The 26,809-nt window shown below is 38.2% G+C and overlaps 1 protein-coding gene across 1 annotated transcript in view; it reads left to right on the top strand.

Annotated features, from left to right (window-relative positions):
- PLD1 (phospholipase D1) overlaps window positions 1-26,809 on the top strand; it is a 205,176-nt gene that overhangs the window by 165,904 nt on the left and 12,463 nt on the right. Inside the window, 2 exon segments of the mRNA XM_030328933.1 lie at window positions 16,473-16,607; window positions 24,013-24,166. Coding sequence (XP_030184793.1) covers window positions 16,473-16,607; window positions 24,013-24,166 — 289 coding nt within the window.

Genomic DNA, 26,809 nt, shown 5'->3' with positions numbered 1-26,809 from the left:
GCCTTGTGTTATGGCCTTCACATATGCTATAAACCTCAACTGAGGTTTTTGAAGATTTTATTTACATTAGTAACCTCCTAAATGGAGTGCACTGGGTGATGTACCAGAATGTGGGGAGAAAATATTAGTCTTTCCATGTATGTATATTTTTCACTTAAAAATAAAGAATTGGAACATGAGCAGAAATGGCATAGTAAGGATCTCCAAAAATCTACTCCTTCAAAAAATCAACAAAAATACAGACAGAAATTGTTAAAATGAACTTTTCTTGAGAGAGAGAGAGAGAGAGAGAATGAGGGAGAGTGAGAGTGGGCAGAGAGAGAGAGAGAGAATCCCAAGCAGGCTCTGTGCTCAGCACAGAGCCCTACACAGGGCTCTATCCCATGACTCTGGGATCATGACCCAAGCCAAAATCAAGATTCAAATGGTCAACTAACTGAGCCACCCAGGCACACCAAAATAAACTTTTTTAGAACTCTAGAAATTAACCAAAGTCTTATAACAATATGAGGAGTTTTTATTCAAGAAAAACAACACAATCTTGGTAAAAGCAGCAAGCTTTGTAGCCGTTTAATTTGCTATATACCCATCATCCTCTTCTCAGTTCCACAGTAGCCTTGAACATCAACTCCTCATCACTGTGAAAACTAACAGCCTATCAGCCCCCAGAGGGAGGCATGGGTTTGAAGCTCCCATCCTCTGACAGTTCTCAGAAAATTGTCATAATTTGACCTATCTGACAGTTTAAAAGACTTTAAAACACCTAGTTTAATATTTGAATATTCTTTGAATATTCAAAGAACTAAAGGAAATAATATCCAAAGAACTAAAGAGAACTATAAAAACTGTATCTCCCCAAATAGAGAATATTTTCTTAAAAATAGAACTTTTTTATTAGAAAGTTTCCATAAAAGTTCTTAAAAAAACAGAAATAAATTCTGGAGTTGAAAAGTATAATAACAGAAATGAAATATATGTTAGAGAGGCTCAGTAGCAGATTGGAATAGGCAGAAAAATCAACAAACTTGAAGACAGATCAATTGAAATTATATAGCCTGAGGAACAGGAAGGAAAAAGAATAAAGACAAATGAACAGAACCTTGGAGACCTGTAAAATGCTATCAGACATACCAACATACACATAATGGGAGTCCCAAAAGAAGAGGAGATAAAAGTGTAGGTAGAATATTTAAAGAAATAACGACTGAAAACTTCCTAAATGTAATGGAAAATATGAATCTACACATCAAAGCTCAACAAAATCCAACAAGGATAAAGTGTTTCATACCAAAACACATCATAATCAAACTATCCAAAGATGAAGACAAAAAGAGAATCTTGAAAGCAGCAAGAGAGAAGCAAATCATCAAATACAAGGCATCCTCTGTAAGATTAATAGGCAATTTATCATCAGAAACCGTGGTGTTCTGAATGCACTGTGATGACATATTCAACATACTGAAAGAAAAGACTATCAACCAAGAATTCTGTGTCCAGCAAAACATCCTTCAAAATGAAGGAGAGGTGGAAGTTAAGATGGCAGAGAAGTAGGGAGACACTGGGATTTCCTGGTCCTTCAAACACAGCTGTATTGAGGTCAGATTGCTTGGAACACCCAGGTAATTGATCTGCAGAGTGGTGGAAGGATCTCCACAGTTGGAGGGAGACAGCCTGGCAAGTGTGAGGAGTGTGGATGTGAATTGGGGGAGAGATAAACACTAGTACCATGAAAGGGAGGGAACCCTTTCTGTGGACAGATGAAAGGGAGATAGAGAGGTGTTGAGAGAGTGCAGCATCAAGTTAGCATAAAAGGAAAACCTCTCTGGACCACTGACTAAGGAGTGAGAAGTACTGAGTGTCCCAGTTCTTTTTTTCCAAACAGCTCTTGGAACTCAGATTCTGAGGTTTTGGAAGTATATGACTTTCTCTGGAGTGGAACTTTGGCAAGTGCTGCTGGGGAGGAGGGACATGGCCCCTGAGTGCATAGCATGGTGTAGTGATCTCCAGGGTGCACTGGGAGAGAACAGTCCCCTTCCTGGATTACTTTTGGAAGAGGGTTTATTGCCTCCCTAAAGACAAAAGACCCTGCAGGTGCTAGCCAAAGGCCTTTCATCAGCAGGATGGAGAAGCTCTACTCCAGAGGAGGGGAATGGATCTATGCTGTGCTTCATCCTTTAAGACTTTGGGTTTTGAGTCCCAGCCACATGCCAAAGAAAAAATGCAGGAAAGTTGTGGTGCAGGGTGAGCTGACCATCCTCACTATTTTGTGAGGGCTGCCTGAAGAGTGGGGGTTGAGATCTCTGATCTGGGGATCAGAAATTGGAGTGGCACCATTTTCTCCCCAACACCAACATGGTAGAACCTCAGAGAGCAACATAGCAGTCCCCAGTGGAGGTGGGACACACTTAGACCGAACTCTGCCCCTCTGTGCCTAGCAACTGCTTGTTTACTGGGGCAAGAGTGACTCTGAGCCAATGCAGCCAACCTCCCCCCAGACCAGCACAGCCACCATCCTCAGGCACCAACAGATAACTCTTTTTCTTTCTTTACTCTTTTTTTTCATCCTCCTTCTTTTTTTCTTTTTGAATCAAGCTATAGTTTCTTACTTGTTTTTTTGTCATTTACTTTTCTCTCTCCCTCTCTCTTTTTTTTTGAAATCAGCCTTTTTATTCTTTTCTTTTTCCTTCTTTTTTCTTCTGCTTTTTTTGTTTGTTTCTTTTTCTTTGGAATCAGCCTTATAGTTTTTTGACTTTATTTTTTTTTCTTTTCTCGTTTTATGGGATTCCTTTCCTTTCCTTTCCTTTCCTTTCCTTTCCTTTCCTTTCCTCTTCTCTTTTTATGGGATCAAGCTTCCCCCCCCCACACACACACCCTTTTTTCCCCCCAGGGTTACATCAATAAACAAATAAAAGCACACCTAGTTAAAGGTCCAAACACTCAACCACTGCCAAGTAAGGAGGAACTCTGTAGAGGACTAACCAGTGAGATAGAGCAGCCAAAACGCAACAACAGAGGGCACAAAGAATACACCAGAAATGCTTTCTGAAGTGCCAGGCCCTGGACAGTGTATGACCCCTTAATATAGCAGTACTCTCAGGTGCGGGAAACATAACAAGCTTTTAAAACATACAAAAGACAGAAATGTAGCCAAAGTGATAAGATGGAGGAATTCTCCCCAAAAGAAGGGTCAAGAAGAAATGACAGCCAGGGACTTGCTCAAAACAGATGTAAACAATATATCTGAACAAGAATTTAGAACAACACTCATAAGACTACTAGCTGGCCTTTAAAAAAGCATAAAAGACACCAGAGAAACCCTTGCTGCAGAGATGAAAGATTTAAGAACTCATCAGTACAAACTTTAAAAATGCCATAACTGAGATGCAAAATAAACTAGATACAGTAACAGAAGGATTGAAGAAACAGAGGAGAAGAATAAGTGAAATAGAAGATAAAATTATGGAAGATAATGAAGTTGAAAAAAATAGGAAATGGAAATTACTAGTCACAAGGGGAGACTTAGAAAAGTAAGTGATTCCATGAAATGAAACAATATCCATATCATAGGAGTTCCAGAAGAAGAAGAGCAAGAAAAAGGGGCAGCTGGTTTATTTGAAAAAATTATAACTAAGAACTTCCTTAATCTAGAGAAGGAAACGGGCATCCACGTCCAAGAGGCACAGAGAACTCCCTTCAAAATCAACAAAAACAGGTCAACACCACAACATATCATGGTGAAACTGGCAAAATACAAAGCTAAAGAGAGGATCCTGAAAGCAGCTAGAGACAAAAGGTCCTTAACCTACAAGATAGACACATAAAGTTAGTAGCAGACCAGTCCACTGAAATTTGGCAGGCCAGAGGGAGTGGCACAAATATTCAGTGCACTGAATAGGAAAAATATGCAGCCACAAATCCTTTATCCAGCAAGGCTGTCATTCAGAATAGAAGGAAAGATGAAGACTTTTCCAGACAAACAAAAACTAAAGGAGTTCGTGACCACTAACCAGCCCTGCAAGAAATTTTAAGGGGGACTCTATGGTAACAAACAAACAAACAAACAAGACAAAAAGCAACAAAGACTAGAAAGGACCAGAGAACATCACCAGAAACATCACCTCTACAGGTAACAAAAAGGCACTAAGTTGATATCTTTCAATAATCACTAAATATAAATGAACTAAATGATCCAATCAAAAGACATAGGGTATCATAATGGATAAAAAACAAGATCCACTACATACTGCCTACAGGAGATTCATTTTAGACCTAAAGACACCTGCAGATTGAAAGTGAGGGGAAGGAAACCATCTATCATGCTAATAGAGGTCAAAAGAAAGCCAGAGTATGCATACTTATATCAGAAAACTAGATTTTAGAAAAAAAAACATAACAAGAGATGAAGAAGGGCATTATATCATAATTAAGGGGTCATATCCATCAAGAAGATCTAACAATTGTAAATATTTATGCCCCGAACTTGATAGAACCCAAATACATAAATCAATTAATCACAATCATAAAGAAACTCATTGATAATAATACCATAATAATAAAAGGCTTTAATATCTCACTTATAGCAAAGGACAGATCATCTAAGCAGAAAATCAAAAAGGAAACAATGGCTTTCAGTAATACACTGGACCAGATAGACTTAACAGATATATTTAGAACATTTCATCCTAAAGCAGCAGAATACACATTCTTGTCAAGTGCACATGAAACATTCTCCAGAATAGATAACCTACTGGATCACAAATCAGCCCTCCACAGGTACAAAAAGACTGAGATTATACCATGCATATTTTCAGATCACAACTCTATGAAACTTGAAATCAACTATAAGAAAAAATTTGGAAAGCTCTCAAATACATGGAGGTTAAAGAACATCCTACTAAAGAATGGATGGGTTGGGGCGCCTGGGTGGTTCAGTTGGTTGGGCAGCCGACTTCGGCTCAGGTCATGATCTCATGGTCTGTGAGTTCGAGCCCCGCGTCGGGCTCTGTGCTGACAGCTCAGAGCCTGGAGCCTGTTTCAGATTCTGTGTCTCCCTCTCTCTGACCCTCCCCCGTTCATGCTTTGTCTCTCTCTGTCTCAAAAATAAACGGTAAAAAAAAAAAAAAAAAAAAAAAAAAAAAGAATGGATGGGTTGACCAGGAAATTGAAGAAGAAATAAAAAATACATGGAAGCAAGTAAAAATGAAAACATGACAGTCCAAATCCTTTGGGATACAGCAAAGACGGTCCTAAGAAAAAAATACGTTGCAATTCAGGCCTATGTCAAGAAGCCAAAAGGGTCCCAAATACACAACCTTATACCTAAAGAAGATAGAAAAGGAGCAGCAAGTAAAACCCAAAGCCAGCAGAAGAGAAATAATAAAGATTAGAGCAGAAGTAAATGATATAGAAACAAACAAACAAACAAAAAAACCCAGTAAAACGATCAATCTAAAAGCTAGTTTTTTGAAAAAATAAACAAAATTGATAAACCCCTAGCCAGATTTCTCAAAAAGAAAAGAGAGAAGACCCAAATCAATAAAATCATGAAAGAAAGAGGAGAGATCACAACCAACACCACAGACATGCAAACAATTGTAAGAGAATACTATGAAAAATTATATGCCAACAAACTGGACAATCTGGAAGAGTGGAAAAATTCCTAGAAACTCACACACTACCAAAACTCAAACAGGAAGAAACAGAAATTGCAACAGGCCATACCAGCAAAGAATTAAATCATTTATCAAAAATCTCCCCAACAAGGGGCGCCTGGGTGGCGCAGTCGGTTAAGCGTCCAACTTCAGCCAGGTCACGATATCGTGGTCTGTGAGTTCAAGCCCTGCGTCGGGCTCTGGGCTGATGGCTCGGAGCCTGGAGCCTGTTTCCGATTCTGTGTCTCCCTCTCTCTCTGCCCCTCCCCCGTTCATGCTCTGTCTCTCTCTGTCCCAAAAATAAATAAACGTTGAAAAAAAAAATTAAAAAATCTCCCCAACAAATAAGATTCCTGGGCCAGATGGCTTCCCAGGGGAATTCTACCAGACATTTAAAGAAGAGTTAATACCTATTCTTCTCAAACTATTCCAAAAAATAGAAATGGAAGGAAACCTTCCAAACTTATTCTATGAAGCCAGCATTACCTTGATTCCCAAACCAGACAAAGACCCCACTAAAAAGGAGAATTACAGGTCAATATCCCTAATGAACCTGGATGTTAAAATTCTCAACAAGATACTAGCAAATTGAATTCAACTATGCGTTAAAAAATTACTCACCATGATCAAGTAGAATTTATTCCTGGGCTATAGGACTGGTTCAATATTTGCAAATCAATCAATGTGATACACCACATTAATAAAAGAAAAGATAAGAACCATATTGTCCTCAATAGATGCAGAGAAATCATTTGACAAAACACAGCATTTTTTCTTGATAAAAGCCCTCAAGAAAGTAGGTATAGAATAAACATACATCAACATCATAAAAACCATATATGAAAAGCCCACAGTCATATCATCCTCAGTGGGGAAAAACTGAGAGCTTTTCCCCTAAGGTCAGGAACACGACAGGGAGGTCCACTGTCACCATTATTGTTCAACATAGTACTGGAAGTCCTAGCCTCAGCAATCAGACAACAGAAAAGAAATACAAGGCCCACAAATTGGCAAAGAAGTCAACCTTTCACTCTTTGCAGATGACATGATACTCTACACGGAAAACCCGAAAGACCACCAAAATACTGTTAGAACTGATACCTGAATTCAGGAGTCACAGGATATAAGATCAACATACACAAATGGGTTGCATTTCTATATACCGATAATAAAGCAGCAGAAAGAGAAATTAAGGAATCTATCCCATTTATGGTTTCACCAAAGACCATAAGATACATAGGAATGAACCTAACCAAAGAGGTAACAGATAGGATGTATGCTGAAAACTATAGAAAACTATGGACTCCATCATCAACTTATGAATGGATAAAGAAGATGTGGTATATATGTATATAAAATGGAATATAAAAGAATGAAATCTTGCCATTTGCAATCACATTGATGGAACTAGAGTGTATGATGCTAAGCAAAATACGTCAGAGAAAGACCAATACAATTGGATTTCACTCATATATGGAATTTTAATAAACAAGAGACAAGCAAAGAAAAAGAGAGGGGTGGGGCGCAAATAAAGAAATAGACTCTTAACTATAGAGAACAAACTGATGGTTACCAGAGAGGAGGTTGGTGGGAGTATTGATGAAATAGGTGATGGGGATTAAAGAGTGCAATTTGTACACTTGAAGCTAATATTACACCATATGCTAACTGGAATTTAAATAAAAGCTTAAAAAAATGGCACAGGCTCTTTGGAAAGCAAATTAGTAGTTCCTTATAAATTAAACATAGAGTTACCATGTAACCCAGCATTTCTGCTCCATAGTATATCCTGAAGAGAACTGAAAACATATGTCCACATAAAAACTTGTACGTGAACCTTTATAGTAGCATTATTCATAATAGTGAAAAAGTTGAAATTACCCAAATATCCATTAACCGACAAATGTAGAAACAGAATGTTTATATCCATACAATGGAGTATTATTTATATATAAAAAGAAATGGACTGATACAGGGTACAACATGGATGAACCTTGAAAGTGTTATGGTAAATACAAAGAAGCCAGACACAAAAAGGCCACAATTGTATAATTCCATTTTTATGAAATGTTTTTAATAGGTAAATCTATACAGTCAGGAAAGTAAATTAGTCATTGCTAGGGTATGGAGAGAGTGGAATGGGGAGTGACTCCTAATGGGGATGGCATTTCTTTTTGGTGTAATAAAAATATCTTACCCCCTCTCTGCCCCTTCCCCGCTCATGCTCTGTGTCTCTCTGTCTCTCAATAGTAAATAAACATTTTTTAAAAAGTGGGGGGAGGTGCCTGGGTGGCACAGTCAGTTGGGCATCTGACTTCGGCTCAGGTCATGGTCTTAGAGCTTGTGAGTTCGAGCCCCGCTCAGAGGCTCAGAGCCTGGAGCCTGTCTCAGATTCTGTGTCTCCCCCTCTCTCTGCCCCTTCCCCACTCATGCTCTGTGTCTCTCTGTCTCTCAATAATAAACGTTTTTTAAAAATGTCTTAAAATGAGATAGTGGTGGTGATTGTACAACTTTGTGAAGGTACTGAAAAAAAAAACACTGAATGATCTGAATGATATACTTTAAAGGAGTGATTGTTTGGTATATGGATTTATAAATGATTTGGAAGCTTTGAAAATAAGGAGTTAAGCTTTTAGTATATGATAAATTTAAATATATACTCTGTGTGTGTGTGTGTGTGTGTGTGTGTGTGTTGGCTCTTTCATAATTTTTCACTAATGATATGCTAGTCAACTCTCTGGAAACATGAGACATGTTTAGATATGGGGCATGTACATTACCAATAATAAATACTTTCAAAGTTGTATCTCATTGCATCTAGGACAGGGAAGATTTACTAGAGCATTATCCCTGTCTCTGCTTCTAATGGCTTAAAATGAAGATGATAATGAATGAATAAGTCTCTAAAAGAAATATTGCCAAAAACAAAATCGGGAAAGCCATTCAGTGCTGACAGTGACTAGTAAAAAATGCAAAGGTGAAGTTATAGGAAAATAAAAAGTCAGAATAAGCCTATTATTTAGTTTCTCGACCATAAAAATGCCTGAGCTTATTATAAAGCATTCTTTTGGCTCTGGCCCCTTTTCCTGTCTTTGGCTATTCAGGGGAAAAATTGGATTTTAACACAAGAAGTAATTTCAATGCTAAGCCCTCTTATGAAAAGATTTCCAAGTACCCTGGGAACAAGTCAAAATCAGGCATCTCAGTGGGAAAAATGTTCACACTCTAAACATAAAGAACAGATTAATTACATAACGCCCCTTTCTGAGGCACAATGTTGTATTGTTCGTTTTGTTTTCGTAAATGTGTAGTGGGTTTTAAATACATGAACTAGCTAATCTCTAACTGTATAGATAACTGTAGTTCTGTACTGTTTCAATTCTTTAGAAATAACAAAACTGCTATAAATATGTTAAAATTCCTGAAAAGAAAACCAGCAGCTATTAGTGTACTATAATCATCATATATACCAATCTTCAGGGATTTAGTGTTTAATTTAAAGAATTTCTTTATCATTTTTATAATTTTTCTGTATTCTGGCATGTCAGCAGCCAATTTAGTATAATTTAACACAAGGTCTAGAGGTTTTCAGTCAGGATTAGAAGTATGCCTGTAAGAAGTGCTACTTTTTTAAAAAAATGTATTTATTAATTTTGAGACAGAGAGTGGGGAAGGGTCACAGAGAGAGGGAGAAAGAGAGAATCCTGAGCAGGGCTCCATGCTAACAGCACAAAGCCCAATGCGGGGCTCAAATTCACAAAAGTCATGAGATCGTGACCTGAGCCAAAGTCCAGTGCTTAACTGATTGAGCCACCCAGGAGCCCCACAAGAACTACAGCTTTTTAAGTAGCAAAAGCCTGTAACAACTCTTGAAATCCTTTCACAAAACTTTCTCACAAACATCAAGAGTCTGTTGTATTGAATTCCCATCTTTTTTTTTTAACTTTTTTTTTTAACGTTTATTTATTTTTGAGACAGAGAGAGACAGAGCATGAACCGGGGAGGGTCAGAGAGAGAGGGAGACACAGAATCTGAAACAGGCTCCAAGCTCTGAGTGGTCAGCACAGAGCCCGACACGGGGCTCGAACTCACGGACCACGAGATCATGACCTGAGCCGAAGTCGGCCGCTTAACCGACTGAGCCACCCAGGTGCCCATGAATTCCCATCTTTTGATGGTACATCTATAAACCAAACTTCCTAACAGATATGTCCTAAGGGTCTATATAAAACCTCCAGATCCTCACATACCTCCATGACATATAATTTGGAAATCTCCTGATACTTTTCTATTAATGGCTTTATATTAATGCTTCTACATGCCCCAGGCTTTCTCATACTTTCTTCAAAAGGTACTTGTTTCCTCAGCATATCCCCACACTTCAAGTAAACATTGTGAACTCCCCTGTCGTGTGAGCAGGGGAGAGGGGCAGAGAGAAAGAATCTTAAGCAGGCTATGCACTCAGTGCAGAGCCCAACGTGGGGCTCGATCCTACAACCCTGGGATAATGACCTGAGCCAAAATCAAGAGTCAGAGGCTTAGCTGACTGAGCCACCCAAGTGTCCCAAGCCAGTTTTCTTTATAGAACACAGTACTGACCAAAATAGCTTTTTCTTTTTTTCACATAGCATGTATGGTGGGATAATTCACATATTAAATGGGTGCCCCCACTTTACCTGACAGGCTACACTGTATTAATCTAAAATGTCCTAGGCTCCCGGGTGGCTCGCTTGGTTAAGCGGCCAACTCTTGATTTTGGCTCAGGTCATGATCTTACAGTTCATGGGTTTGAGTCCCACGTCGGGCTCCGTGCTGACAGTGTGAACCCTGCTTGGGATTCTGTCTCTCTCCCTCTCTGCCACTGCCCTGCTCATGCCCTCTCTCTCTTTCTCTCTCAAAATAAATAAATAAACTTAGAAAAACATAAAATGTCCACTTTCTGGCTAGGACCCTGATCTTTCCTTTTGGGTTCTGTTACTGGTCCTAACCTTTAGTTTTTTTATTCCATGAGAAGCATTTTTTGTAAAGAAACAAAGTTTTTATCACTTCACAGGCGTTATTTCATAGGCAAGGAAGAATGGAAAGTAGTATGGATAGTGGGCTGCAAGGCTGTCCTGCTAATTGATACATTGCAGATACTCTCCAGCCTTGCTATGGGATGACACAAATCTGCACCTTCAAAAATTCCATTTATTACATGTCTTAAACCTTCAGGCTGCTAAGCTAGTCAGTATCACTAATCTTTTTAAAAAATTATTTTAAAATAATTTCAGACTTACAGAAGGCCTTCTAGAACTGCCGTATACTCTTCATCCTGATTACCCAAATGTTAACCTTTTACCTTCTTTGTTTTGTCATTCTTTGATAATAGATTCGTAGACAGATGGGTTTTTCTCTTAAGAACATTTCTTATTATATATATATATGTATGTATATATATGTGTGTATATATATATATATATAATAAAATATGATATGATACCATATCATATATATCTTAGGATATGTAAGTTGCAGCTATAATGCCCATTTACCCCTAAATATTTGAGTATGTGTTTCTGAAAAAAAAAAAAAGACATTAAAAAAAGCAGGTAGAATTCCATTATCAAATTGATGAAATTAACATTGATATAATATTATTATCTTATTTGTACACCTTATTGAAATTTTGCCAGTTGAATTACTGGTGTCCTTTATAGCAAAAATGCATGTATTTATGTATTTATTTATGTATTTGCATTGGTATGGACTTATGGATTCTTATTTTATTTAGTGAATATAATTTTAATGCCCAGCTTGCACAGGTTTGGCCAGTGAGTACCTTTATAAGTTGGCTCATCTGTGCTTTTGATATGTTCCCATCAGCCTTTTTTTCTTGGTGGCACAAGAAGAGTTCTATACTCTTCTTGTATATTCCCAGAATTAGCCCTAGAATCAGCCATTCCTTCAAGAAACCTAGATTCTTCTAGTGGAAAGTGACATTTAGAAACCAAAATCCTGGTGCTAGAAATGATCATTGCTACCGGGATGTCATTGCTTTAAGACCTATGGTATACACATTACCTATCTCTCACCCATAAGTATATCTGTTTGTCCATCTGTCTGTCTCCACACTAAGGCTTCCAGTTCCAGTCCCACACCACAGAGTTCTTTCTGGATATCTCTCTTTCTATTTTTAAAACTCCTTTCTCTCACAGTGAGAAACCTGGCTCCTTTTATCTACAATGTATGTATTTCCTCAATCCTATAATACACAAAAAATAGTTTTAGAATTGCTAGCCCATACTACTATGAAAAATGAATCTATTCCCCAAAATTCAATATTTGTTTATAGTTCTTTTTGTCTTTAGCCTAATGGTATATACTCAAATGTTAGTGTTCAAAATTTACTTGGATTATGTTATTAATTTGAAATACAGTTAGATTCATTTGCTTTAGTCTGCTCTATTTTAGAGGTTTTTTTCTATATTTTTCTTGATTTTTTTGAGTGTGTGCAATATACTTCCAATAATCAGAACCATAAAAATGACATACTAAGATAAATATCACTTCCCTATACTTTGTGTCAGTTTCCTCCCCACCCATCTTCTCTACCCTATTTCCCTTACATCTGCTATCTGTAGCCAATTTTGTCAGTTTCTAGAATATTCTTACAGTGTTTCTTTTTGTACAAATGAGCAGATATAATGCATATATTCTTACTTTTCCCATATCAATTCATGGAACTCTTCATTTATTTTGACATCTGCATGGTCTTCCATGTATAGATTTGCCATAGTCGTTCAATCATTCCCCTCTGGGTGGACATTTAGATTGTTTTCAGTATGTTTCAGTTACAGTTATGCAATGAATAACCTTGTCCATATATATTCTTATTTGTTGGAAGTGTATATTTACGGTAAATTTCTAGGGTGGGATTGCTAATCCTAAGTGAAATAAGTCAGCCAGAGAAAAACAAATGCCCATATGATCTCACTCATAGGTGGAATTTAAGAAATAAAACAAATGAGCAAAGGAAAAAAAGAGCCACAAACCAAGAAACAAGACTCTTACCTATAGAGAACAAACTGATGGTTACCAAAGAGGAGGCGGATAGGAGGATGGGTAAAATATGTGATGGGGATTAAAGAGTACACTTTATCATGATGAAAAAATAAATAAAATAAAATAATTTTTAAAATATACTTTGTGTTAAATATTGCCAAATCCTCCCCCCCACCACCAATTTGTATCAATTTGGTTTTGCACCACCAGTATATGAGAGAACCTGCTTCAACCCAGTCTCACTGACAGAATGTGTTGTTTTTTGCCAATACCATAGGTAAGAAATGGTTTCTCAGTATAGTTTTGTATTTCTGTTATGAGGAAGAATATCTTTTCAAGTGTATCTTTTTTTGTGTGTGAATTGTCTATTTATGTCTTTTGCACATTTTTGCCATCAAGATTTTGATCTTTTTATCCCTTAAGTTATTAAGAGTTCATTATAGGTTTGGACTTCTTAGCTCTTTATCTGTGATATATACTTACTGCAAATACCTTCTCCTGCTTTGTCTTTTTTTTTTTTTTTTTTTTTTCTTGTGGTGTTTTGTGTCATGTGTTTGTTTTTTTTTTTTTAAATCTAGCCAAAGTTATTGATGTTTTTCTTTTATTGTCTCTAGGTAGTTATAAGACTTCTTTACACTCAGGTTATATAAGAATTCACTCTGTTTTCTTCTAACACTTGTATCGTTTCATATGCTTGCATTTCTATTTCTGGTCCATTTGGGGTTTATTCTTGTGATTGGTATGAGGTATGTATATAATTTTTCTTTTTTCAAAGAGCTATGCAATGATACTAGACTTTTTATTTATAAGCTATGGATCTTTATGTAAAAGTCTTTATCATTTGAGATGCCACCTTTTATCATACGCAAAAATTTTTGTATGTGTTTTTGTATGTGCTTTCTATTGAATTCAGTGGTTTTAACTGTCTTTTCATATGCTGGTGCAGCATTGTTTTAATTATACAGACTTTATAGTATGTGTTAATATCAGATAGTGTTAATGCCCCCTCATAGTTTTTCTTTTCCAACTTTTATCATAGCCATTCTTGGATGTTTCTTTTTCTGTATGAATTATAATATTAAGTTTCCTAGGTCCATAAAAACAGGTTGGTATTTCTACTGAGATTATGTTAAATTTATAAATTAAGATGGAGAGAGTTGACATCTTTTTAATGTTGAATTGTTCTATCCCAGAACAAGGGTGTCTTTATTCACTCAAATCTATTCTTGTGTCTTTTGATAGTGTTTTAATTTTTTCTTCATAAAGATTTCAGACACCTGATGATAAGCTTATTGTTTATCTTTGTGTTTTATCTTTTTTCCTGCCATTGTGAACAACAGTTTCTCTGATTTTTTATCCTCTAAATGGTCATTGTTTGTATGTATGAAGGCTATTGATTTCTATATGTTAATTTATATCCTATTGTCATATTTAATTTTTTCATCATTTGAGATATTTTTATCATTGATTCCCCAGGTATACTATCATATTATCTGGAAATGGAGATGGTTATACTTATGTGATTTTTCTTATCTAAATACATTAGCTGATACCTCCAAGGCAATGTTAAATAGTATTGAAAATATTATACACATGCACACATATTATATGTGTATAATACATATATATATATTATATAGTTTTAAGCATGTTAAGAAAGGATTCATTTTCTGTTTTCTTCATTATTTTTATCCAGAATGGGTGCTGAATTGTGTAAAAAGCTCTTCAGCATCTGTTATAATAATCGTATGATTTTTCTCCCCAGATTGATCAATATCATGTTTTATATTAATGGATGTCCTCATACTGAGCAGACTTGCACCACTGGAATGCATCTCACTTTGGCATGGTGTATCATTTTCTGAATGTGTACCACTAGTGTTAAATCCATAAATGCCAAAGCTCTGCAACAGTGTCATTCAGAGAATGATATCCCCCAAAAACCAAAACAAAAACCCCCAAAAGAATGATATCCCCTAAGGCACTTATTGGATTATAGATTTCTACTGACTCAGAACCTCTGGGGAGGGTTTCCAGATTCCATTTCTGAGAGGTCCTCACAGAGGCAGTCTTTATGCACACTGAGAACCATTGACCTACCATATAGCTTAATGTGGATTTTTTATGGGAAGTTACTGCAAAACCTTACTTACTCTAGCAAGGAATTTTCTCCATGATTCCTTTAAAAATCTGCTTTATATCTTAAAATTTTAGATCATGAGCCAGCTTCAGGAAAATAAATTGACGATACCAAAAGCTAAAATATTAGCTGTCACCTGACTGTCCATTTATCCATTTATCCATTCACTCATTTATTCACCTTCCTTTAGCACTATGCAATGATACGGGTACAAAAATGTATAAGACCTCCATAAGAGTAGAAGAAATGGAGGATTAAATGAATGTAAAATAATATATTAGGTGTTATGTTAGAAATATTTTCCAGGAATTTTATGTGTATGATAGGCTTAAAAGAGGAAATACTTCTTTCTCCTGGATCAGAGGTTTCAGGAGTTGATGCTTTAGATGAGCCATCTTTCCAATATAACATTAACAAATGGGGAAGAAATTTATTTACAAAATCTTATGTACGTGAAACTTTTTAGGAACGAATCTCTTACACATCATGTACTAGTACATCAACACATCAACTCTTGGCAAACAAAGCTACAATATTATTTACATATATAAGGGAAGGGTTATCTGTAAATGGACCAATCTCTCTATATAACCTATGAATGAATTTCTTTCCGAGACCCTCATATTTAATAGAAATACTGAGTAACATCAACAGGATAATAGAAAGCATCAGTAATACATGGAAACTTCAGTAAACAGAACATGAACTGCCATTGTTTCTGTTAGAATGCTTCAGATTCTCTTAAAGGAGAAAAATTATATTCTCTTTCTATTAGAATTCGTGATGGTTTTGCTCTGCTCCATTTGTTCTTAGTATAAGACTTTCCTTACCCAGGACAACTGCTGTGTGGGAGAAGGACCATAAAATTGTGTGACTGACATTCATGCCAGGATAATGGTTATGGGTTGACTTGGTATGGAATGCATTTCTTCTTATCACACGAATGGCCTTCATGTGATGAGAGGGCAGCATTTTAAAGTACAAACCTGGTACTGCTCGCTCTGGAGAAAATTCCCCAAAGTCAAATGTCGTTAGGTTCTTTCATTTCCTGATTTTAATGATTTAGAAGGAGTGTTATTCAATTGCCAACATTTTTATTTACACAAAGTCTATAAAATTTAACTGCTGCTGTGTGTTGAAAATGCTGCAAACTATGTCTATATCAAGTAGTTTAGGCATTAATATTTTTGCATCTGATTTAAGCTGTAGCAAGTGTGAACCAAGGTAGATGCAAATGTGACACTGATGTCTTGGTTATCTACTCTGGCTCTGCTTTAATTATCACTCGTTAGTAGTTGCTCATCCAATCATTAAAATACATGTTCACATTTGATATGTTTTTGACTGCCTCAGAAAAAGTAATTCATAGCAAACACTCCAGTATGGTTTTTTAATGTGTATCCATCCATATTAATAGTACAAGATTCCTCTGATAGCAAAAATAGATCCTGGGTGAGTTCTGATATTACACACACACACACACACACACACACACACACACACACACACACACACTATACAATCTATTCTTAACCACCTATTTAATGAGTATATTTGTTTTGAAAAACAGTAAAATGTAATGTGCCTTTATTGAGCTAGGTCATATTCATTTGAATACTTTCTTTTTTACTTTATAGTTGGCAATCAGTGGATAAATTACATATCATTCTGTGGCCTTAGAACGCATGCAGAGCTTGAAGGAAACCTAGTCACTGAGCTCATCTATGTCCACAGCAAGTTGCTAATTGCTGATGACAACACTGTTATTATTGGTAAGTACATGGTCTCTAATTGTGTTGCTTGCTGGTTGACTTCATGCAAAAATCCTTCTTTCTCTTCCTCCCAAGATTCCTTTGCAGTTGAGAGGGACTGTAACATGTTATCTAAAACATTTCTGGAGCAGTCTTTTTCACTTGTGTCCTTTCTAATAATCTGTTTTCATCTGTGAAGAAACCAAGGCACAGAACAACTAAATAACCATTGTGCAAATTACAGTATCCAGAGCAGTGGTTTAACCCAGCAGTATAGTAATCAGTTGTTCTCCTTAATTCTTTATTACCTCCTTATTTTTATTTTGAATCTAAGTACCTAGATTTTGGGGGCTGGAGGGGAAGACATGGGGAGGGAAAATGAACAGCCCAACTATCCATTGTCTGATGCATGGATAAAGAAGTACTATATATATATATATATATATATATATATATATATATATATAAAGAAGTGCTAGCTCTCTGTCTCTCTCTCTCATGTATGTATATATATATATATATATGTGTGTATATATGTGTATATATATGTATATATATGTATACACACACATATCTATCTATCTATCTATATATATATATATATATATATCTACATGTACTAAGTGAAATAAATCAGAGAAAGAAAATGCCATATGATTTCACTCATGTGTGGAATTTAAGAAATAAAACAAATAAGCAAAGGGGAAAAACAAGAGAGAGACAGACAGAGAGGCAAACCTAGAAACAGATTCTTAACTGTAGAGAACAAACTGATGATTACCCCAGGGGAGGTGGGTGGGGGCATGGGTTAAATAGGTGATAGGATCAAGGAATTCACTTGTCATGAGCATTGGGTGATGTATGGAAGTGTTGAGTCATTAAACTGTACACCTGAAACTAATATTATACTGTATGGTAACTAACTGGAACTTAAATAAAAACTCAAGAAAATAAATTTCCAGGAAAAAATGTATAAAATGTATTTTCTCCACTATAATAAGGTACTTCCTTATTCTTTGAAAAACTAAATGTTGTAGAGTGTTTTGAAATCTTTTGGCAGTAAATATGCCTTTTCCATCCCTATCGTCCACTGATAAAAAACAAAACTTCATATCTAGGAATAATGAGACTGTCTTCTCTGCAATATGAGTTGAAAAAACAGAAAAAGTAATTCTGAAACCAGAAAATGTATAGACCACAGTGTGGTGATACATATATATGTGTAGACACACACACACACACACGCACACACACACACACACACACACACATTCTTTTAATACTTACCCAGGGCATTTGGAAAAATATCTGTGTCTTCTTTCTGTTGCTCTCTTAGGATCAAAGCTCGTCAGGGATTTATTGTCTTTCCTATTCCCCCAATAAACAAGGTTTCTCTTATTTTCCCCAAGCGACTCAGGCCTTGCTCTTCAGAAGGCAATCTCAGAATATTTTCATATTAAATTTGTCAATGACAGTTGGAGAGGAGGAGTACTGATGTTTGCTGAAATGGAAAAACAAACAAACAAAGCCAAATAAAATTCAGTTGATTGCTTCAGCAAGATTTCAGAAGTCTGGAAGTTAAAATTGACAGATGTACATTTTTTCCTTTTAAAGCTCATTTTGGCTTTCAGCCTGCTGTACTTTAAATAAAAGTATAGATGAAGAGTACTTTGCAGTAACAGAGCTAATGATTAAATAGATTTGTTGAGTTTTTTAACTGACTTATTTTCTAGAAAGTTCTGTGAATTTTCCAAGGCTACCGTTTATTTAGGCTAGCAATAATCCGTCTTGCACATAATTCTTACCCATTTTCTTGAAACCAAAGTAGTGGCCTTGGGAGTCTGAAGAGGTCTTACTTGCTAGTCTTTAGGGGCTGGATTTTTCTCTTTCCCCAAGGGCAAAACAGATTTCCCCACAGATAATCCAAAGATACTTTTGTGTTCTCTGTCTCAGGGGAAACCCGAAGAGAAGTAGGTTTGTTGCTGCTCTAAATTCATAACACAGAGAACAGTATTTCAAATTCTCAGAGAGGAGTTTGAGAAGTTAGGTTGAAAATAACTTACAGGTGTTAAGCAAGTATTTAAAAGCTTAAAAGAGGTTAAAGTAGCCTGTGGCTAAAGTTTCTAACATGGCAAAAGTACGCCAGGGTTATTGAACAATTGACAGAAGAAAAACATCTAATTTTTATTCTCACATATTCCTCACAAGGAAATACTTGTTTTCCTGCACTACAGATCTCTTCTGTGCGGAGTTTTAATTATCCCTTGCCCTAAGTGCCCCTGCTGCTCATGAAATCTGTGACCAAGTCCACTTTTCTAATCCATCTTAATATTGGCACTTAACCAAACTAACATTTTGTTTGCTTTCCTAAACAAAACAAGGCTCTCCTTAACTAGAATTAGAGTATCGTGTTGACTAAATGAAATGATGTGTGTGTGTGTGTGTGTGTGCGTGTGTGTGTGTGTGTGTAATCCACTACAGAGCACAATGGGGAGACATAAGACTTGAATCAAACAATGCCACTGCCCCACAGGGCTCAAGGTCTAAGGGGAGGGAGGTGTTCTTTCCACCTAACACCAGAAACGTCAGAGTGGGTATTGCCGAGCGGGAGTCAGAGGGTCCAGAGGCGTCAATGAGATTGGTAGGTGGGAAACTATGTAGAAGTAATGAGTATCAGTCCTGAGAGGACAGGCTTGAGAGTGGCTGAGGAAAGTGTGTAGTTGAACGGCTGCCTACACTTAGCCTAATCCCACAGATCCCAACCCTGGCTGCATTAGAGTTGACTGGGGAGCTTTAAAAATACAGATCAGTGGGGTGCCTGGGTGGTTCAGTCGGTTGAGACTCTTGATTTCAGCTCAGGTCACGATCCCAGGGTCATGGGATCGAGCTTTGTGTCAGGCTCTGCACTGAGCGTGGAGCCTGCTTAAGATTCTCTCTCTCCCCTATTCTCTCTCAAAATCTATGTATAAAATTTGGGGGGACATTTATCCGTATCTACAATTTACTGTAAAATGGATCCCCTAAAAAAGGTGCCTTAGTGGATAAAGGGATGGAGGGGTACTGGGGGAAAACTGGTTCCTATTTCTGGAAATTCCAGGATTAATTGGTCTGGTTGGGGCACAGGCATCAAGGTATTTTTTTTTTTGGCACCAGTATTTTTATTTTTTTTTAAATTTTTTTTCAACGTTTTTTATTTATTTTTGGGAAAGAGAGAGACAGAGCATGAACAGGGGAGGGGCAGAGAGAGAGGGAGACACAGAATCGGAAACAGGCTCCAGGCTCCGAGCCATCAGTCCAGAGCCTGACGCGGGGCTCGAACTCATGGACCGTGAGAGATCGTGACCTGGCTGAAGTCGGACGCTTAACCGACTGCGCCACCCAGGCGCCCCTGCACCAGTATTTTTAAAAGCCTTGTGGGTGCCACTCACATGCAGTCCAAGCTGAGAAATTCTGAACTGGAAGAACAGAGAACACAAGTGGGTAAAAAGTACTGAGTAGTGCATGTGGACTCCGTAGAAGAATCAGGTTTCCTTTAAAACAAGCTAGGGGCACTGGAGTGGCTCCGTTGGTTAAGCATCCGATTTCGGCCCAGGTCATGATCTCACGGTTTGTGGGTTTGAGCCCCGTGTTGGGCTCTGTGCTGACAGCTCAGAGCCTGGAGCCTGCTTCAGATTCTGTGTCTCCGCCTGTCTCTGCCCCTCCCCTGCTCACAGTCTGTCTTTCTCTGTCTCTCAGAGATGAATAAACATTAAAAAAAGAGAGATAAAACAAATCAGCTAAAACAGAGTAGAATTGGTGAATTAGTTGTCTGTGACTGCTAAAACAAATGACTACAAACTTAGTGGTCATTTATTACCCAACAGTTCTGTAGATGAGAAGTCCAACGTGGGTCTCACTGGGCTAAAATGAGGGTGTCAGCAGGGCTACATTCCTTCCTGGAGGCTCCAAGAGAGAAGCTAATTCCTTGCCTTTTCCAGTGCTAGAGTCTGTCAGTGGCCCTCTTCCTCTATCCTTGGAAGCAGCAACTTTGTTTCTGTCCGAGAGTTCCCAAAAGTCTCAGCCCAAACTTCTCTAATTACAGGTCCCTCTGAATCCTCTTCACTTTTAAAGACCCTTGTGAGGGGTGCCTGGGTGGCTCAGTCGCTTGAGCGTCCGACTTCGGCTCAGGTCATGATCTCGTGGTTCATGGGTTCGAGCCCCACGTTGTGCTCTGTGCTGACAACTCAGAGCCTGGAGCCTGCTTCGGATTCTGCGTCTCCCTCTCTTTCCCTGCCCCTCACTCACACATGCGCTCTCTCTCTCTCACACTCAAAAATAAACATTAAAAACAGAAAGAATTAAAAAAAAATACTCTTGGGACTGTGTTGGGCCACCCGGATAATCCAGGTTCATCACCCTGCTTTAAGGCCAGCTGATTAACAACCTTAATTCCCCTTTTCTGTGTAACATAACATATTCCTAGGCTTTGGGGATTAGAACACAGTCATCTTTGGGGGCCATTTTTCTGCCTCCCATAGAAAGATCCACAATTTCTCAAACAAGACACTTTTTATTTATTTTATTTTATTTTTTAAAAAATGTTTATTTTTTATTGGGAGACAGTGAGAGACAGAGCATGAACATGGGAGGGGCAGAGAGAGGAGGAAACACAGAATCTGACGTAAGCTCCAGGCTCTGAGCTGTCAGCACAGAGCCCGACGCTGGGCTCGAACCCACAAACCGTGAGACCATGACCTGAGACGAAGTCGGACGCTCAACCGACTGAGCCACCCGGGCGCCCCAAGACACTTTTTAAAACACAAACCAAAAAGGAAAAGACAGGTAAACCCAACTGCATTAAAATTCAGAACCTTATTCATTAAAAAGCACTATTAAAGAGAATAAAAACATAAACCATAAACTGAAAAAAGGATAATGGCAACACAATATTCAAAACCTACAAAATACTACCATAAATCAATAAGAAAAAACATCCAAAGGATAACGGGCAAAGGAATTGTATAGGCATGTCACCAAAGAGGACATACCTGAGGCCCATAAACATAGGAAAAGACGTTCATCTGCATTAATATGACACAAAGAACCGCTTTTAAAAATGTAAAAGTTGGACAATCCAGGTATTGACAAAGCTGGAGCACCAGGGACGCCACTCCTATGGAGCCCTGGTAAACTCCCACGTGTGCACAACAGGAAACAGATCGCTATGTAGAGTGTTTGTGCATCATAGAAAAACACTAAAAATAACCCAAAACATCCATCAACAGTAGAATGAATAAATAAGTCCTGCTGTTCTCGTTCAAGGAAAATAATGCATTACTATTAGATGCAGATAAATCCCGAAGACATAAAACTGAATGAAAGAAGCAAATCTCAAAAGATTATCTACATATGGATACATTTAAATTGTGCATATATGCATATTTAACTTGTACATACATGTTTGCATATATTCTTTTGTATTTTGCTATATATCACAATGTTTAAAATGTTTTCTAAAAAGCAGACGTAGAAAAGGTCATTCTCTAAAAATTGAATGGTTTTGGGCACCTGGGTGGCTCAGTCGGTTAAGCGGCCGACGCTTGATTTCAGCTCAGGTCATGATCTCACGGTTCGTGAGATCAAGCCCCGAGTCGGACTCTGTGCTGACCGTGCAGAGCCTACTTGGGATTCTGTCTCTCTCCCTCTCTGTTTGCCCCTCCCTCACTCATGCTTTCTCTCTGTCTCTCTCTCTCTCTCAAAATAAATAAACATAAAAAAACATTGTAGAGCAGTTTATAGATTACTGAATTCTTTCACATAGTCTTACTTAGTTCTCACAAGAACCCTACAAGATCTGTATTATGATCTCGATTTATGAAAGATCATATTAAAGCTGGAAAAGGTTAAATGACTCTGTCCAAATTAATGCTGGGCCAACTGTGAAGCCAAAGGATATGGCTACAAATTTTACAGAAAAATCAAAATGTAAGTACATGCATAAAAGACTATTTGTTGCTAACAAAACAAAGTGTGTCGATGGTTCCCACCTTACAGAGCTCCATAGTGCTCCCAAATTTCTGTGAAGTACTTGCTCCATCCTTTCTTTGTCACACAGGGTCCCCATGGGACCACCATTCACCTCCGTAGTTATCATAGATTTCCGTATTAACTACGTGATGATATTGTGGCAAATGGCAGTAAAATCTCTTTAGGAAGGGTCCAGCTTTTCCTCATGTACAACATGCTGCCATTTGGTCTCAGGGCGGGGCTGCTATCACCTTATACCCTGACTGTCCCCATCACAGAGGGTAGCCTCTGCTCCTGTTCAGTCCAACCCTTCTCCGTGTCTGCAGAAGCAGTGGCATGTGTGACTAGGGGAAGAGGAAGAGAAAAGGTCAGGTTCCTTCTGTAGTTTGTAGGCCATCTCAAGGATTCAAAAACATGAATCCATAGTGATGAATGCAGAAAAACGTGCTGGGGTTTCTGAATACACAGCAGAGGAGTGGAGAAAGCACAGGTTGAACTAATATTAAAATACTTGCCCTTCACATGTGAAAGTCAACATTCTCAGCTCCTTTGGATTTCAAAATAGCATGGAAGGAAGTTGATAGAAGCTGTTCGCATACCACACAAGTTAGGCAAGAGAATGTTAAATCCAAAGCCACTAATGATAATCCGTATTTGAGAGTGGACTCTCTCAGTTGTGAGGCTACTCTGGGGTTTGACATTCATAAGTATATGACCATGAGTTAAGTAATCAGACTCTGCAGAGTCTGATTCTTAAGTCTAAAAGCTGACTGGGCTGAACTCTGAACTGGTGTGTCTTTTCTCTTCGTGTGCTTAATGATTACATCAGTTAGAATCCTTCGAGCCACCAGATGAAAACTCAGCTAGAATTGTGTGAGACAATAAGGAAAATGTATTACTCTACACACCAAAAGGTAACAAAGTTGGCTAGTTCAGTGGCTTGAAGACCCAGAGTTTTTCTTCATTCTGCTCTGCTATCTTCAACTTGTCTGCTTGTCCCCTCTTGGTTATAAAATGGCTGCAGCAGCTTCTGGCATCATGTCTTCATCCAACATTCAAACCAGAATATCCAAAGGCTGGAAGAGACCACATTCCAGGCTGGTGTCTGTTTATAAGAAGGAGATAAACTTTCTCAGAAGCCCCTGCAGACTTTTCTTCATGTCACACTGGCTACAATCGTGTCAAGTGCTCATTCCTAAACCAGTCACGGGCAAAAATCATTAAAATTACCATGGCTGGCTTAGACTGATCAAGACTCATGCCTGGGTTAGGGCGGGCCTCCTCTTCCTAAAACTCAGCATCTCTTGATAACCTGAACAAAAGTAAGGTTTTCTTAGCAAGGAAGAATTGAGTGGGGAGGGCAACCAACCGTGTCTGCTATGACGAGAATATTGTCCCATGTCTCTGGTTCTCCTTATAGGCTCTGCCAACATAAACGACCGAAGCATGCTGGGGAAGCGTGACAGTGAAATGGCTGTCATTGTACAGGACACAGAGACAGTCCCTTCAGTAATGGATGGGGAAGAATACCAAGCTGGCCGGTTCGCCCAAGGACTTCGGCTGCAGAGCTTCAGGTGGGCCGTCCAAAGCTGTGTCCTTCTTACATGGTTTCACTGTGGTGTTTGCTGAAACCCAGCCCCACCTCCTGCTCTTAGCAGTCATATCATCCCCCAGATTCTTCGTCTAAAACAGCATCTCCCAGAATATGAGATGTGAATCACCAGTAGTGTTAGAAATTACTTTATCTGGGGCATAAACATTCTCCATTTTAATAGTTTTTTACTATTATCTTTTGAGAGATAGAAGATGAGTAGGGGAGGGGTAGAGGGAGGGAGAGAACACCCAGCGTGGAACCTGACACGGGGCTTGAACTCATGACCCTGGGATCATGACCTGAGCCAAACTCAAGAGTCAGACGCTCAACTGACTGAGCCACCCAGGTACCCCTGTTTTTATTATTTTTATGTGTAATTGAGACAAATAGCATTTTAAATTTATTCATTGATTTAGGACCAGGTTGGGTCAACCCATCTGTGTCTATTTAAGGTTTTTAAAGTAAGTCCATTTTTAAAAATTGTAATAGTCCCAATAATACAGGGATGTAAGAAAAATTGTTAAAGGAGGGTGTCAGTGACTACTGATAGTAAAGTGTGGAAACTTCAGCTGCAGACATGAAAGATTCCTAATCTCCTCCAAGAAGATGTGAGTTTTAAACTAATCTGTGGTCAAGCTAAGAGAACACTGGGCTGGGAAGCAAGGGCTGTATGCCCCTAAAGGAGTCTTTTCGTTGGGTTAATGTTTCTGAGAACTTTCTGGTGCTGGGCTCTAACTAGTCTCACCCCAGCCCCTTTAGTCTAGGTGGTCTGAGCGATCCTTCTAGAGCCTAGCTCAGATCCCGTCACTCTGCTCATGGTCAATAGAAGATCCTGACCATTCTTCCATCCCAAGGCCTTTACAGTAAGCCCACGTTTCCATGATTCTAGAGCTGTATCTGCCGAGATGGGTTTTCACCGTGGCCTCCACAGCGAGGGGCAGCGAGTGTCCCTGATTAAGCTTTAAGCTATTTGGGGAAAGCGTACTATGCTTCACAGCACTGCTGTTTTAAGTTTTTCTGGCATGAGTGGTTGAGCTTGGAAACGGGTTCACTTGTAGATAGGCGCATAATGAGTCCTTCGCTCCCTGAAAATGCTGCCAGCCACTCCCTTGGTACCTCGCCGTCCAGATTCTGGCTTTTGAGAAGCAAGATAAGCTTCAGTTCCAGAGAGGGGTCATTCTGCTCCTCTCTGCCCCAGGAGCTCAGCGAATCCATCCCTCAAAATCTGACTGTCAATACTACTTAACAGTTTTTATTGCTTTTGTTACTAATTGTTTTGCCAGTAATTTTTTTTCCCAAACCATTGATATTTCAATTAGCTTCTAATGTTAATTTGTTTTGTTTCGTGCAGAAGAGATTAAAATTAGTACCCTGTTAATTAACCCATTGATTGCCTACTGCAGCATATATGAGGAAGCAAATATTTCTTCGTGTAAGCTAGAAACAAATGTCTTTTCAGTTCCATGGGAACTGAAGTATTCTCTTTAGAGTGGTGAGTTTCTTTATAACTTTCTAAAGGTATAATTAAAAAGGTGTAGGTGGTTTTGATTACAACATATTTTTGTTGTAGAATATTTGGCAAATACAGGTGAGCAATGAGAAAATTAAATTCATCGGGTCGCCTGGGTGGCTCAGTCCATTAAGTGTTCGACTTTGGCTCAGGTCATGATCCCATGGTTTGTGAGTTCGGGCCTCACATTGGGCTGTCAGCACAGAGCCCGCGACGCATCCTCTGTCCCCTTCTCTCTCTGCCCCTCCCCGACTCGTGCTCACACTCTCTCTCTCTCTCAAAAATAAATAGTAAAAAAAAATGTAAAGAAAAGAAAATTAAATTATCTGTAATCCCACTGCCCAGAGCTAGCAATTTTAACATCTGCTGTATATCATTCCACTTTGTTCTGTACATATATATTACTATTGTGTATTTCTTTTTTAAAACATAATTAGAATCTTACAGTCCTATGAAGTTCTTTATTATTTAAATAATGTTACACACACTTTTCTGTGTCATTAAGTATTCCTCTATAACATTTAATGATGCATTGTGTTACATCATATGAGTATGCTGTAATTCTTCTACATAATAAGACCTCGTTGATAGGCAGGTTTTTCACAGATATGAAAAAGTGGTATAGGGATGCCTGGCTGGCTCAGTTGTGGAGTCTGCGACCCTTGATCTCAGGACTGCGAGCTCAAGCCTCACATTGGGTGTAGAGATCACTTAAAAATAAAGTCTTTAAAATAAATAAATGAGGTGGGTATTTTCGTAGACAAAATCTGATTTAATTTCTTAATTGTTTCCTTAACTAGATCCTTACTATGGAATTTCAAATCAAAGGAAATGTGCTGTTTCCTTTACCCTCTAACTTCTTGCTGTTATCATGAGTAATGCTTTAGAGGGCTCATTGCTCCTGTCTCTACCATCACTGGGTTCTATTATTTTATTTAATCTTTGCCAATTTGTTGGATTTCAAATGGAAGTTCATTATTTTAGTTTGCATTTTTTGAGGGTTTTTAAAAAAAATGTTCATTAGCCATATTGTTCTTGTAATTGTTCCACTGGAAATTACCTAGCCTATTCGTGTCCTTTGCCCATTTTGTTGAAATGTTTCCCTTTCTTTGA

Source organism: Lynx canadensis, chromosome C2 (genome assembly GCF_007474595.2).
Source record: "Lynx canadensis isolate LIC74 chromosome C2, mLynCan4.pri.v2, whole genome shotgun sequence".
NCBI lineage: Eukaryota > Metazoa > Chordata > Mammalia > Carnivora > Felidae > Lynx > Lynx canadensis.
The sequence above is the reverse complement of the archived record's forward strand: the minus strand, read 5'-3'. Positions and strand labels throughout refer to the sequence as shown.